Raw genomic sequence first — 15,543 nt, 5'->3', positions numbered from 1 at the left:
TTGATTAGCAATGTATGGTGTAATCTGACACCTAGCAAAGAGTCTTAAATGTCTAGAAAATGATGTAAAAGAATGTATTGACAGCATTTGAAAAAATACCAAAATTATATTTTACCAGGATAAATAGAGTAGATAAGATTAACTACAAACATATGCAGAACAGCATGGACTTCAAAGATAGGGAAATGAGCTCTGAACTTCTGAAATGTTACAAAAAAAGACGCATTCAGAAATCCAATTTGATTGCACCCACTTAATTAGATCCACTTCAATCTCTGTAGAAAGAGAATGGATGATCCATTGCGAAATGTGCTTGAAAAAAATCTGCAATGGACACATTTCTATTTTCTGTGATTTTAGTGAGATATGAAATCCTGAACTGCTAAAATAACTTTATAGATGGGAGAAGTTTTACGGTCTTGAGTAATGCAGTCTTCTTTTCCCATGGTTCCAACTGTGCTAGGATGTGTCCATACATATAAGTAACTGCAAAAGGTAAGATATCAGCCTGAAACATGACTAAAAAATTATCTAGCAAGCAAGGTAATACTGTGAAATTCTTTTCTCTTCTTCACACTCCTTCTCAATACTCTCTCAAGAATTAAAATATGTCCTATTTCAAAATAAACATGTCTTGGATATTTCAGTTTTGGTATTTTTGTTAAATCAAAAATCCCAAGTGTCTCTCAAACAAAGAATTAAGTCTCACAAGAAGAAAACCTTTGAAAGATAATGACATTGATAATTTAAGATCTTTACTTTCAGATGTTCATTTTTAATTAATTTCTACTGGCTGCAGAAAGGTCACTTATTAGAGTGCCTCCTGCAGTTGTTACCTCCAGTAGCTCCTTCAACCTGTGCTGTGGCACCCTCACAAGCTGCTTGGGCTCCTTCCGTTTCTTCATCCTGAGACTGGCTATTGGCAGCTGCTGCCTGCAGACTTCTTCTTTGCCAGATTTCTTCTGCTTCCTCTTGGTCTTGTAATTCACCTGCTTCAGCCTCCTGTACTTCCTCCTGAGGTAACTGTACTGCAGGCAAAGAGCCCGAAGTACTTGCAAAGTCTTGTGTTTCAGCAGCTGGCTGAGTTCTAGCCACATCAGTGGCACAAGCTCCCTCTTCCTCTTCCTGAGGAGAGAAGGTGGGAGTCTCAGGAAACCTAGCACTTTCAAAAGAACACCGCATTTCAACTGAGGAACGACGCACAGTTGCACTTTCGTTGCAAGAGCTGTCTGCCCCTTCCACATCGCTCTCCCCTTCCTGTCGGGTACTAGCCTCGCTGACACTTTCCGTGCGAGCAGGATCACTCTGCTCAGTTTCTGATGACAGCTGGGAAGGTTCAGACCCTTGATCAATGGATTCCGTTTCACTAACACCCCTTCTGCTCCCAGCAGCAGCATCGGCAGCTCCTGCATCTGTACTGCTAGGAGGCTGCTCTACCTCCTGAGCAGCATACGACCCTCTGCCAGCCTGCTCTGCTGGTGTTTCACTTTGAGAACCTTGTGGACTTTCCCCTTCTGCTAACTGTGATGGTGGAAGCTCTGGGGGACTCTCTGGCTGGTCATCACTTGAAGGCAAAGGAGCTTCAGAGGCTGAAACATTTTCATTCTCTGCAGGCCCCTGTGTTACCTGATCTGATGAGCAACTTAAACCATCTCTTTCAACACTTCTTGTAGCACCATTAAGCATTACCAAACCACCATCATCTTCCAAGGAAGATGGAAAACCCAGGTCTTGATGTAGCTCATGTTCCTCTTCATCCGAGTCAATGTGAAGCATCGCATTAAGTCTTGTGTCAGTAGGGAAGCTACTCCTCAGTTTTGGGGAGGCTCCACGTGGACATTCACCAGAGGCAGACGTCCCAGGTCTGGGATGAGCATTGTGATCTATTGCATCCAGATAGTCATTTAGTGAGTCCTGGCGACCTCTTGTAGGTGATGATCTTGAAGCACCTGAGGTTATCTCATCCTGGTCTGTTTCCAGAGTTGTACTAGTCCTTAAAATATGTCTTTGGATTGTTTCTCCAGAAGATTCCTCAAGGACTGGCCCATTGGAACACACTGTGGATGTATCGTGATGTCCTGTTGGCATGTCCTCATCATCAGAGGGGCTCCCCAAGTCTCCATTTACAGAGTTCACTCCTAGCAAAGTGCCGACTGTTTCTGGTGATGCATCTGCAGAGACACAACAACTGAATGTGAAACATGTAATGCATAGACAGTTCATTATATTTTCCCAGCATCACAGAAGTGATACATCACATCTTTCAAGATGTTGGCTTATTTCAATCCGACAAGTAAGTGAAGAAAATGCAATTAAAACAATACAGGCATCTACATCATTATAACAGCAATCACAGAATTTTCTCTGTATAAGTCTACCCTATTTTATAGGTCATAGAAAATTTCACAGGCATGGAATATTACTTTAGAGGACTCCTATTTTGCTTTCAAAAGACAAAGCATTGCCAAGCATCTTGACAAACTGCCTGCAAAACCAGCCTCACAAACAAGGAACGGGTTTTCTACAGCATCTCTCTTATATGCAGAAGCAGGATTTATACAAAACCAGTCACTGATGCCAGCTGTCCTTAGCAGCATGTAAACCCGCACCTGAGATCACATGAGCAATCACAAATTGTGCATTGATACACAATTCTATACACAACAGTTAGTTTGAATAAACTTAACAGACTTTTCCACTGTAAAGAATGGGAATCTACCTAAGCAAAGTTCACAAAATATTAAATACGTTTTGGTATGAAAAAAACGCCTAATAGACACGTGTATCTTTATAACCGTAACACGTAATTCTCAGTCCTGTAAAAGGGGGATAGGACAGAGTGATCAGCATGGACACAGAGGCAGAATCTTACTTGCAACTGCTCATCTCAGCCAAAGGTAGCCAAGGCACATGTCACAGAGTGAGAAGAAAGAATTAGATTCCCTCATCAATCCCATAAAATGAGAATCATAAGCACATTCATTTAAAATATATCTAATAAATCGGGAAAACAATAGGATAAAAAGAAAAATAACAGAATAAATGTTGGTGTTTTGGAATTACTATCTCCAAAGCCATATCTGAAATACCTAAAATATGAATCCCACTAGGAAAATCTACAGTAGAGGGGAGTTAATGGGGGAGTTAATTTTCACAGAAAATGTCAGAAACATAAATACATAGAAATTCTCTCTATACAACTGTCTAGGGATTCAGATCAGTGACAAAGTCTCACCTTCATGAACTGAAGATGTGATTTCCACTTTGAACTGGAGATAGCCACTTACATGATCAGCTGGGAGCCGTCTGCCAAGATTGTAACTGAGAATCTGGTCTCTGCAAAAATAAATATACTGTTGGCTTTGGTGTTTTTGTGTGTATGTGTGTTTTTTGTTCGTTTGTTTTGTTTTGTGCATGCATGCTTTTTTTTTTCCCCAAATTTTGACTGGTTTTATTTTTCCAATATTTTGTATCAGAATTTCTTATCAGGTAGAGTCAGTGTGAGAGATGGTAACTTCTATTACACTTTTATGATTAGCCACATAGAATGGCTTGTATGAAAAAGCACAAATACCAACAATAGTGTAAGATACTGTTTGTTGATGCACAAAACAGCCTAACAAACTACTATTTATCATTTTCAAATTCAGATTGTGCCCTATGAACTCTCACATATCCCTAAATCTGTTTTTAATTCCAAAAGAAACCAAACTGAAAAGGATCCCTCTCCCTTAGCTTCTCCTTCCTCCATCAGAAAATATGTTTTATTATTAACAAAAACCTTTCATTTCTGAAAACCTTCTGCCCCCTTGTGGTTTTTACTGTAAAAAAAAAAATCCTAATAGTTTCTTCACATTTTATTTCTCATTCAGTAAAGCACTTCTGCATCTGCCTAAACACATTATTACTTAGAAAAGCTTTTAATGCTAAGATTAAACTTCAAATACTTTCTTAAGCGTTTCTGACTTCAATAGGACTCAGACTTGATTAAGTACTTGTGTCAGCTTGAGACAGGATAAGATCCTAGGCTACACACAGCCAGAATTTACAGCCCCAGTCACTTTCAGCACATCTGACACAGCTGAAGGGAGAGGAGGGGGCTGCTGAAGACCTTCATGGGAAATTGCTGCTACTTATCCAATTAGATTTGTACTGGTATAATAAAAATCTCTCCCTCTACAGGGAGCATTCTTACTACACTAAGTGACAGACTAAACAGAATATAAGGCAATTATAGAGATAAACTTCAGCAGTTTGCATCCAAACATCAGCTTTGAGCAAAAAAAGCCCTGAGTGGACAACTTAAGGCAAAGCAACCACACTGTATATGGGCCACAGGACATCAAATCATCACAATATTGTGTCCTGAATCTGTGTCACAGATTCATTGCTCAGTACTCCAATTGCAATTCTTCAGTTAGACTTCGGGGAATCCTCAGAAGATTGCCAGCTGTGAATTCCACACTTTTTACATAAGGCTTACAATGCTCTAGGCACTACAAGATTAGAGAAAGCAGTGACATTAACAATGTCTGCTTTGGATTCAGACGAATCAATAGCATCAAATACGAGCACAAAAAGCACAAACAAGCAACAAATACAGATAAATTGGTAAAAATAACTGCAAGATTGATTTAATGTCAGTTCTAACTGCAACATGGCAAAACAAAACTGAATACTTACCCATGTTTTTGCTACATACTTATTATATAGCCTTCCATATCCCAAAAAGATTTGGTATATCAAATACACAGAACAGAGTGTACAGAATAGTACAGAGAAGTGAACAGTACAGAGAAGAAAACAGGAAATGTCTTCGAGACCAGCAGTCAGGTTTCACTTCTCACGCCAATAGAAATCCCAGAGCAGTTTTGGAATATAGCATGGAAATGAACACCCTAATATAGGTTTTGAAGCCAGTCTGTATCACTGTGCTATTTTTGAGTATCTAGCCGTGTGCAAATTTATTAGAAAAAGCTGCTTGCTCCAACATATCACGATTTGTTGAGATGAAGCGATTCTTAGGTTAAAACCTTAAAGTTAGGTTGTATGCTCTTGGGCAGGCTTTTTTTTTCTACTTTTTTTTTTTTAATTAAAATTCTTTATCAGAAGACGTCGTCAGAATTTTAAGCTACTCTTACAATTTTGTTCTTACATTACTTACCAGTGTAACCACCACTTTGGAAACTTAAAGCTGAAAACTCTTTTCAAATTGAGTTTGCTTTTCTCCATTTATGCAACATGTTACTTTGATGAGAGTATCTGTGAAAAAGGAGGCCAGTTGTTTATATCCTACTTTTTGTGTGAAAGGTTGATGATGCTGCCACTCCCTTAAACTTTCAGGCAAGAACATACAGATTTTCTTTCACCATCATTCCTCGTAGGCCTCATCCAATGGCCTCTTAAGTTAATGGAAACTCATTATCTTTGAGTTAGGTTCTATACAAAGCACATTTGAATAATTCAGTTCCTCCCATTGTCTTCTGAGGAATTACTTTTTCTTATTTGTCAAATAAAACAAACAAATGTCAAAATATTTAGACATAATAACATACCCTACAACGACTGCTTTCTCTTACAGGTAAAATTACAGTTTTGCATTCACAGCTGCATCTCTTGCAGACCTCCAGCCATTTGTTTTACACCAGCACTGTATCACAGTGCCTAGGTACCAAGTCTCAGGCTTTTCTGAGTGCATATGGCTGTCTGATGGCCTAATTTGATCATCCATTTGACTACACTACAATATGCAGTCCAGTAATCATCTTGAAGTACAAAACATCTTAAAAATTTGTTACTTGCTTCTTTAAACCATAACAGACTGCCACAAAAAAATGAACAGAACATCTAAAAATAACACAATAGATTAATTTTGAGTTCCATTAGTTCTCTATTCATAGCATAAGGCCATTTTAATTTGGTAGTACACCAGCACTCTAAAAAATAAGGAGTCATAGCCTTGCAGTTCTAGTCAATTAGCTGAACAGATATTAAATCTCTCTTTTAAATTGACAAATAAAAATAAAAGAGATGTAAAAGTGATACAATAAAATTTGCTTGTTCTAAAAAATTTGCACACAATCATACAGCATTGTGATAACAGTTTGCTTCTTGATTAGCTAGCCATAGGGTAACATTTTTTAGGAGGGTAATTACTTTTTGTATAAAGACACTAAGTTGGAAACAAATTATAAACATATATAAAAAGATGTATGTGTATTCAGAATGGGGTTAGAAACACCACCATTTTCCAATTGGGCAATAAGGCTATTCAAATTCCACTTTAATTTCTTACTACAGTTACAGTACAAATTGTGCCTGTGCCACTAAGCCAGAAAGGCTGCTCTGTGCCAGTATCCTAGATGTTGAATCTCCCTGACAAATGAAAGTTAGCATTAAGAATGTACTAATTACCCAATTGCATGTCTCTCCAATAGTCTCTGGACTGGTATGGTTAGCTTCCCAAGAAAGCGCTTGATGATTGGACGACTCTTGGCAAATTTGTCTTTAACCTCAATTTCCAAGACATCTGTTAGAAGTGCAACAAAAGAATATTTCTGGAAGGAAAGAACATATTTGACGCTATATCAATATATCTTCATTCAGAAGGCATGTGCATAATTACTAGTAGCTTGCAGTGAACTCTAAAAGCAGCGATTGGTGACTACGGCAGTTTCCATATTGCAAAACAATGTCAATGTCATTATTAAGCACTGAATTTGGCCTCTCAGAAAACCTCTATCTTTTTACCATTCCTTGAAAATACACGTTTGGTAAGAAGCTGCACTGGATGAAAGCACTTTCATGGTCCACATCAGAAAGGAGAAAGCAATGTATACTAGTGCTTGCTTCAATTTGGATACTAGAAAGCACAAAGAGAAGGAATCCTCACTATACTCTGTCATGCTACAGGAGAGTAGCAGAATCAATGCAGAAGAAAGGAGGAGTGCCTCAGTCTAGTCTGTGCTTAGTGAACTTCCCTTCCAACACCACGTTTTGTTGTAATTTTTTGTATGCATGACATTGGAAGGACAATGCACAGGCAGTATTTTCATGAGCACTGAAACTATAGGAGAGGAATTTTCCATAGATTTTTGCACCAAAGTTCATAAATCTTCCCAGTAAGCTCTAACAGAAGCTTTTCCTGCACTTGAGGCCTTCATACAAGATGGCACTAATTTATAAAAGGTTTTGTGATGTCTTGTAAGATCATCCTTCCACTTTCCCTTGTGGGGGGAAACAGCGTCACAGTCACTCTCTTCAGCCTAGCATCAGTTTTCATGAATTTATGAATACTTCATATTTGGCATCTGTGCTGCTCTGCTAAGTCTGGCTGAAGATGGCCAAAAGATTCAACAGAGGTACAGGGCACGTATTTGAGCACGCATATCAGCAGGGAAGCACACTTACACACAATGTGATGACAAATTCCCTTACGAAAGCAGACTTAGAAACCAAAGATATTTTTTCCTCTAGATTGTAAGATGTCAAACAAACAAAAAAGTACGGGTAAAATCTACAGAAAAGCCAAAGTCATCTGGTTACACTTTTACTGTCTGCCATCTTTAAGACCTCTGAGCAAACTGGCTAATGTACATCTAGCTAAATAGATGACAAGGTACTGAACAAGAAACAAAAGAAGGAACAACTCAGCTCAGCTGTAGATATTGGCTGAAAATATTCAAAACCAGCAATTAAATTGAGCCAGGAATTAAAAAAACTCCCTCATGCTGGGTAGAGCTGGGTTCCTGGGATAAAAAGAACTTAAAATTTGTTTCTCAGTTTAATAGAAAATTGCAAATTATTTTTCAGAAAGGAGTAGATGTAAAACAGGATCCATCCTGCACCACTAGGACAGCATAGATAATGGAATCATAAGCTGGTATCATCAGAGCATTGCTAGAGGGAAGACGCAGCAGTTACAGCAAGCCAATACAATGTGTGCACCAGTGAACATTATCACTTTTCTAATAAGCTTCAAAAAAACAAGGAGAACTGGAGGAGAAAAAAAGGGGGAAAAAATAAGAATAGGTTTTCTTCCTATCTACTGAATAATGAAATGGACAGATAGAAAGATGAAGAATCAGTTTAGAGATTAAAACTCATATACTTCTAAGATTTTAAGTCTTCCACAAATCTACAGTCTTTCCCACAACCAAGCATCCCTGGGCAGTGCTAATGTTCACACTGCTCTCTTCTGCTTTACTGCTTGTTTGACTGTAATTGTGGAAATATTTTCCAAAGCCCACTCAATTTTCTGATCTTCCTAAAGAACATATTAACATTCAAACAGAGTATAGGCATTTGCTCAATAGAAAATAGGCGCAGATCAAGAATGCTGCTAACTGGTCCCAAAAGGGTTAAGAACAATGTTCACAGTTTCCCACTTAAATATTAATCTTCAAAGACACTACCTTGCTCTTCTGTGCTCAAAGACAGTTGTGGGACTGAGCAGTTCAAGTTCCTTCTTTAAGACCTGCACAACATACCTGGTATAAACCAATCTAGAAAACTGGCTTCTAACAAAGAGCATCCACTCTGCCTTGCAAAATTGAACGCTTGCCACCTGCTATGTACACTGAGGATATCATTTCCAAATGAGCAGTCATTGCCATCACTAAGCATAAATGCTCTCTTATTGTACCTTTTCTTAAAGAGTCTTCCCACAACATATAATCCATTTTAATTAATTTATTTTTTGCAATTTCAAGGGATCTACAGGGCTGTTGAGTGATTCCAACTCTTTTAGCAGAGAAGCAAATGAAAACCTCACAGCACCGCAGCTTAAACACATGGCATAAATATGCAGATGATAGCTGTTTCTTTCCAACAACGGGGTTCCTAAAATTACTACAATTTTGGTGTCAGTTTAAATAGCTAGCTACAGAATAAGCTCCCAGCCTTCACAGAGTAAGGACTAATGCATAAAGAGAAAATACAAGCCTAGTATACTGCATCAGCTTACAAAGAGCTCTCAAAAGGCATACATTACCTCTCTGTGCCAAACAGGGTTAGTTGTGTTACTGATGATGGTCGACCTTCTTTCCTGACCATGATGAGCAAATGTAGGAAATGTACTTTTCTTGCCTGGCTGAATGGACATCTTTAGATAAGGATCGGGGTTGAAGAACATGCCTTTTTTAAGCCCAACTGCTCTAATATCTTTAAAGCAAAACAAGGAAGGAAAAAGGAACAGAGTAAATTAAAGCTAGTTCACAAAGTAGCGCATTCCTAAAATATTACCCAGGAAATCAATTCACCGTAAACCACTAAATAAAGCAACTTAAAGTTGCTAATAGAGTAACTGGATCCAATGTACAGAAGATAGTTGAAGCAGGAAGTCAAGTGTTTTCCTAAGAGAACACAGGGAGGAAAAGTATTGACGTCCTCATTTACATTTTGGACTCCAGTCATTTGTAATACAAACTTAGAGCATGAACATTCAAATGAGCAACGAATATTTTTCTCAGCAAGGTATTTCCACCCTAAAACAAACAAAAAAAAAAACCCCGCATTACAGTAGTTGCTCTTTTGCTGCTTGAGGAGAAATAGCTAAAATTAAAAAGACTGTATGGGAGGTAATGTAGTGAACTCAAGCTCTCCCAAAGCTGAGACTTTGAGAAACATGACTTTAAATATTCCCCACCGAGATTGCTCTGGCCTATGATGCACACTTTATCCCAACTTAGAAGAAGATAAGCTATCCCACTTAAAAGGATGCAAGGTTTTCTGAAAATGCTTCTTTCTTGCTAGGGAAATCTCAGTATCGCAGCCCGTGCCAACTTTCAACAATAAACAAGAATTTCCTCAGATGCACATCTTATACCTACGCACTTCAGCGAGAGTATAAGCTTCATCAAGAACAGAAAGAAAGAGGGCATTTGTGCTACAATATTAGATTTTAAACTTAATTGTAAAATATTTGTCTGTTTAGGTTTGCTGAAGCTTAAGATTTTTGTGCCTCTCTCCATTAGGTTCTCCAATATGCTGCACACAGTCTTCATGACCCTAATGCAATTGGCACATATATACTTAGATGAGCAGTTTATACATGCTGGCAAAATTCACTGCACTGAAATCAAATACTACATCTTCACAGTCAGTTAAAAAAAAAAAAAAAGACCTGCCTACAGTTCAAAATTAAGCTGTATAGTAAAATACTATGAAATATAGGGTAACAGCCTTTAGAAGCAACAACTTTGTATATGCAACTACAGCAAGTATATACATTACTCTCTATCACGATCTTTGCACTAAAGCTGTTCAGAAACTCCTACACGAGAGACCACAGCAAAATTTCTAACAAAGATCCTCTGTGTGCAATGGCACATGGTATTTCACCAGCTATGAAAGGGGGGAAAAGCCTGAAAAGACTAAGACATGTGAACAATGAAAATGCAAAGCAGTTCCTCTACAGCCTTAAAAAAAATAAAAAAATAGAAGCATATCCACATAATTTTGATTTATATCAGTCTGCACAAGCACAGATTACAAACCTGTAAGAACTTCAGGCATGTGGCAGAAGATTCTTCTACTCCATCAATAATATATTTTCACACTGATTTACTAGTATAATATGGTAATAAATCACAGAATACCACTAATGATGTATGAGAGATAGAGTCATGATTTATTAACGGTACCTAGTGAGGAAGATATAGCCAAGTGGTTCTCTTAAGTATTCTGTATTCATTTTAGAGATCACTAGAAAATATCTCTTCCCATCATAAGATATTCAACAATTTGAAATGCACTTATCTGAATGCAAAGAATCAACTGACTGTTTTCAGTCAGGGAGTCCATAACCCAGACAATTTATTAGTGATGGCAAAAGCTTATGCAACAGATTTGGTAGTATGGTTGTGAGAGTTGATCGTTTCATCTCTTTTTTTTTTCTGTAATTAAAAAAAAAAAAATTTTCCCACTGCTCGAAACTTATTGCTAGGTAGCATCTTGAAACCTGTCAACAAAAGAGAAGGTTATCACCCGCAAACATTTTGAGAACTCCTTGAAAAAGTGAATTTCTAAGTCTAAAATAATACAGAGAAATTCTCAAAAATAGAATTATTTTTCTGCACACGGAGTAATTCACAAACATATTTCAAAGAAAACAATGCTGTCCTCCAAAGGAGTACAGCATGAAATGTAGGAAATAATGTCATCACTGAATCATGGCTCAGCTTTGATTTGCCACAATTTCAGTTTAAGGTTTAACATAATCTTACATTTAGAGTTATCGTATTTGTCTGTTAACATAGTCACATGAGAAGTCAGGACCAGATAGTTCATTTTGGCTTCAAAAATACAGTTCTCTAGCATCTTAATCGAAAGATGTCAGACAATTATCTGTCACTACACCATGCAAAACCCAGGATATTAGAACATTCTCTGATAAGCACACTAAAAATCCATTAAAGATACAATAAAGTTAAAGAGGCACATTCAGATGACAACAAAATGCAGGCTCACCACATTCTACATGAGCAACCAAAAACGTTCTGGAAAGTACATGACAGACCTGTCAGGCAGTACATCTTTCAAACAAATTTAGGAAACTCCCCAAGCCGAGTTGTAACATTCCATTAAACACAACAGGTTTTTCAGATTTCACAAAACAATTATCTTTCTAGCTCTCTGTGTGACTCTACAATGTATTAGTGTTATACTGATTAACTGCTGCAAGACCATATCAAAGTATATTGTCTTCTGCTCTACTCCTACAGCGTTTACATGTTTTCATTGTCAGCTCCTCAGTATTCAGAAACATTTTTTTCTGTCTTCACTGAAGTTGAATATGCTCTGGTCTAACAAGACTTCCTGTGGAATAAAGTGCTAATCAAAACAAGTGAAGCTGGTAGACTGTATCCCTCAGCTATTTTACTGTAGTGACAGCTTAGCTCTGTCTGTTACAAGTAAAGATTTTTTTTTTTTTCTTTTTAAACCACTACTTGCAGCTATTGCTTTGTTACTACTTTCTTAAAAGTGACAGAACCAGCTTGCATTTTATTTAGAGGCTAAAATTTTTTTTTTGTTCGTTGCACAAACTAGAAATTTTTGTAAATTTCTCATGCTGAGATTCATCAAACTCGTTTCTTTCATTCCTGGAGATTTGTCAATCTGGCTTGTTTTCAAACAGAAGTTCTAAAGAAGTGATATCTTTCAAGCCACTAGAGTGTGCTCCTAGAGAAGCTAAGGAAGAAAAGTGCTCCATTTTTAAAGATTTTTAGAACATCTAATTATTTTTTTATAAAAATAATTTGTAAAAAGCGTATTTGTGTTGTCTTTTTTACCTGATAGGGTAAAGCTGACTAACTTCCGAGAGTGCTGGGCTCCAGAAGCACCTTCATCCGTGCCTTCTACTCCCATCTGAAGAGGAGAAAGAAATAACACGCCACAGAAGTTTTCATCTGCTTTATACATTATTGAAGATGATTATGCAGCTGCATAGAGGCATGCATGGGAAGAATCAGGCCAATTACTGCCTGTTACCAGGGACGAAGCTACAGCATCCATTTCTAGGAAAATATTATTTACACCACATGGTGTTAATACACTAGTCCTTGGAATCTTCCAAACAGAAAATCAATCACAGAAAGGGAAACGCTATTTTCTTGTGAGATTCATTTTTATAAAATAAAATCAACAGTATGGACTGGTAATATATATGTGAAAGCATGAGCTAGCCAGTGACGGCATGTGTAACTTCTGTCACTTTTCACAAGTGGGCAATTTACCATGCAACAAAAAAGGTAATGGGATCAATGAGATCAAAAACCTTCAGATTTATGAATGAAAGGTCTTTGTAAATGGAAAATTACATCAACGATATCAATACAAATGTCATCTAAAAGCTATGCTTATACTACACATATATTCAGGTTTGGTTTCTACAGAAATCTCTGACTAGGTAAAAGCATTACCTCAAAATAAAAGGCTTCTCATGTATTAATGTCTAAATTGCTATATCCACAGAACAGTTCCTTCAGCTGACAGACAAATTTCTGTCCAGACAGAGATGTGCATCCAGCAGAATAATCTAACATAAAAACATCAATGGAGCTATACCGAAAGTCAAACGGTTCTCCGTGTAGGCAGTGCACTCACTCCCAGACAGAGATTATGCACAGTGTGCTAAAAAAGCCTCATCCAAAAAGCTTTATATTAGTGATAAATAGGAAGTCATCCGACCTATTAAACAAAATAAGCTGATAACAAACTTGTACACCTGTGGGTGGATGAAGTATGTAAAGCAGCTTTTAGCACCTGAACAGTTGTCTGAAAGCAGAACTAGAAGCTACGAGACTGAAAATATTTCTGAAGCTGTGGTGGCCAGACTAGAATGTGCAGTCCATGAGGAAACCACTAAACAAGTCAAAAGTCCTTTTGCTATTGCTTTAAGCATTACCACGAGCTTTCAAATACTTCCCATGATGATTAGCAAACAAAAGCACAATCAGAACAAATGCTGGGTGCAATTGATATTGAAGGATTTATTCTGTTGCAAAATCCCATGCTTAGCATATAAAAGCAGTGAAGTCAATAAAGCGATACAGAAACCATGATGACGTTGACATTTGGCATCCCCATGGGCCTCAGCAGCCTCCTGAGGGAACAGACTGTGTCAGGAAGTTGCACTGCTCCCCGCCCGGCCCGTTTCCTGTCCTCATCACTGCGGTCGTGATTCACTGTCGTTTTCAGGGACAAGGTTTTCTCACCAGAACACTCTCAGCTCTCTCACCTCCCCACCGAGCATGGTATCATTACTCCCACAACTTCGTAAGGATACACAAGCAGTGACAGCTGGTAATAAAATTATGAGGGCATTGAAAACACACCTGGTTAACTCCAGCCCGACCAGCATCCTTCTGCTTAAGGAGGGTTGCTCTGGAAGCAAGAAGGGGCCAGTCCCGCTGGGAAGCAGAAGCCAAGCAGGCAGGGTTGCAGGAACTCTGCACATATCAGTGTGCTCTACTTGACTCCTTCTAACAGGCACTGATTTCTTGTTAAGAACTACTCATCAACAAAAAGGTCTTCCTCTTTCTGTATGTATCTTTCCACTACATCATGGACTACAAATAACATTGTTTATATTGCTAATCATTGCTTTAGTATGTTTTACAGAAAATATGATTTGCCCACAATTCAGCTATAATAAAACTAATTATAACAGTGTTCTCTAGCACTTCCACAGTTTCGTTCGTTTTATGCCATTTTCCAGCTCCATTATGATCTGAACAGCAGGTTCAGTTTTTCTGCACCAATTGGAAGACTTGATCCCACCAGACACACTTACATTTTGGCACTACAAAGGCTATCTCACCTGGTGTAAGGAAGTGTTTCTGAATACTAAATCAGTCCTTGCTTTTCCTCTAGCTGAAATGAATACAATATTAACTGCTTATCCAAAAATAAGATGAGCTGAAATTCCTGGTGGAATATTCCATTAGCATGAAGAAAACCAGAAATGGATCTCCCACCAAACCATGCAATGCAAAAATTCAGCATGATCCAAGTAAGCAGGTAACTTATCACAGCTTAAAAAAAAAAACAGAAGGAATGGGCATGCCTCGACTTTTACCACTCTCAGGACCAACGTATCAGTCACAAAGGACATGACACACACAGTGCTTAAGATTAACGCCAAAAACAGGAAAATGGTATGAGGTATTAATGCTTAATTATAGGTATACTTATGTATAACTAACCCAATATGATATTTTATAGGAGGCGTCATCTGAGCTATCATATGACATTCTCATCAGTGAAACTATCAGCTCACTATTACTGGAAGTCTGTGTTGTTAGAGCGAACAAAAAGGTTTACATAAAATTACACCTTCCATCAGGAGTACAAATTCTGTAGAATACCCAGGATCCTGTGCTACCTTTCAAAGGAAAAAAAACACAACAACTTCCACAGTGACAGCAGGTTAACCCCACAAGATGGACCAATGACTCTGACAGATGGGTTTTCAGGTAACTCCCAAGTAAATAAATGCATATTCAGAGAGAGGAGTTCAGATGTCTTTTTGCATAACTAGTCTTGAAAAAATACCACTAAGTGGCTTGTATGACAAGACCAAGAAAATATACAAGCTTAAGTGGTTTCTTCATTACTTTGAGTTGCTCATTTTTTATTTAAAAACAAAACATAAAACAATCAGGCTAGCTTTCATTCTGTAGTTTATAAATTTATATTAAAGACAGTTGCTGTCAAGCTCACTAACTGTAGCACATTTTCTTCTATAAAGTATCAAAAGCTCCTATGCCTGCTGTGAACATCCATTGTTCATAGGTCTAACTATTAAATGATGCTGTCATTTAGGTCAGGAATTCTAAGAGAAAGAAAAAACATTTGGTATAACGAGACATAGTCCATGACAGCGCATACAGTATCACATTGCCATAACATTCACTTGTATATAAATTTACAATGCTGAAGAACTGCAAGATCAGATTAAAAGCAAGCAGCTTAAATAAATTGTGCTCTACAGTATCCTCAACACTGTAGTTGTCAAGACACCACCCTGACAGATATAATCTT

At 37.8% G+C, this 15,543-nt stretch overlaps 1 protein-coding gene across 15 annotated transcripts in view; it reads right to left on the bottom strand.

Annotated features, from left to right (window-relative positions):
- Window positions 1-15,543, bottom strand: part of HECW2 (HECT, C2 and WW domain containing E3 ubiquitin protein ligase 2) — a 181,584-nt gene that overhangs the window by 47,923 nt on the left and 118,118 nt on the right. For 14 of the 15 annotated variants that reach the window (XM_050711418.1, XM_035536957.2, XM_035536958.2 and 11 more), the window contains 5 exons: window positions 12,291-12,366; window positions 8,993-9,162; window positions 6,415-6,557; window positions 3,236-3,336; window positions 837-2,171 (listed from right to left, as the gene is read on the bottom strand). In XM_050711418.1, coding sequence (XP_050567375.1) covers window positions 837-2,171; window positions 3,236-3,336; window positions 6,415-6,557; window positions 8,993-9,162; window positions 12,291-12,366 — 1,825 coding nt within the window. Of the gene's footprint in view, window positions 1-836; window positions 2,172-3,235; window positions 3,337-6,414; window positions 6,558-8,992; window positions 9,163-10,496; window positions 10,875-12,290; window positions 12,367-15,543 lie in introns of those variants that run through there. The other variant, XM_035536974.2, reaches the window with a different exon arrangement.

The sequence above is a fragment of the Cygnus atratus genome, chromosome 6 (genome assembly GCF_013377495.2).
Source record: "Cygnus atratus isolate AKBS03 ecotype Queensland, Australia chromosome 6, CAtr_DNAZoo_HiC_assembly, whole genome shotgun sequence".
NCBI classification, from domain to species: Eukaryota; Metazoa; Chordata; class Aves; order Anseriformes; family Anatidae; genus Cygnus; species Cygnus atratus.
The sequence above is the reverse complement of the archived record's forward strand: the minus strand, read 5'-3'. Positions and strand labels throughout refer to the sequence as shown.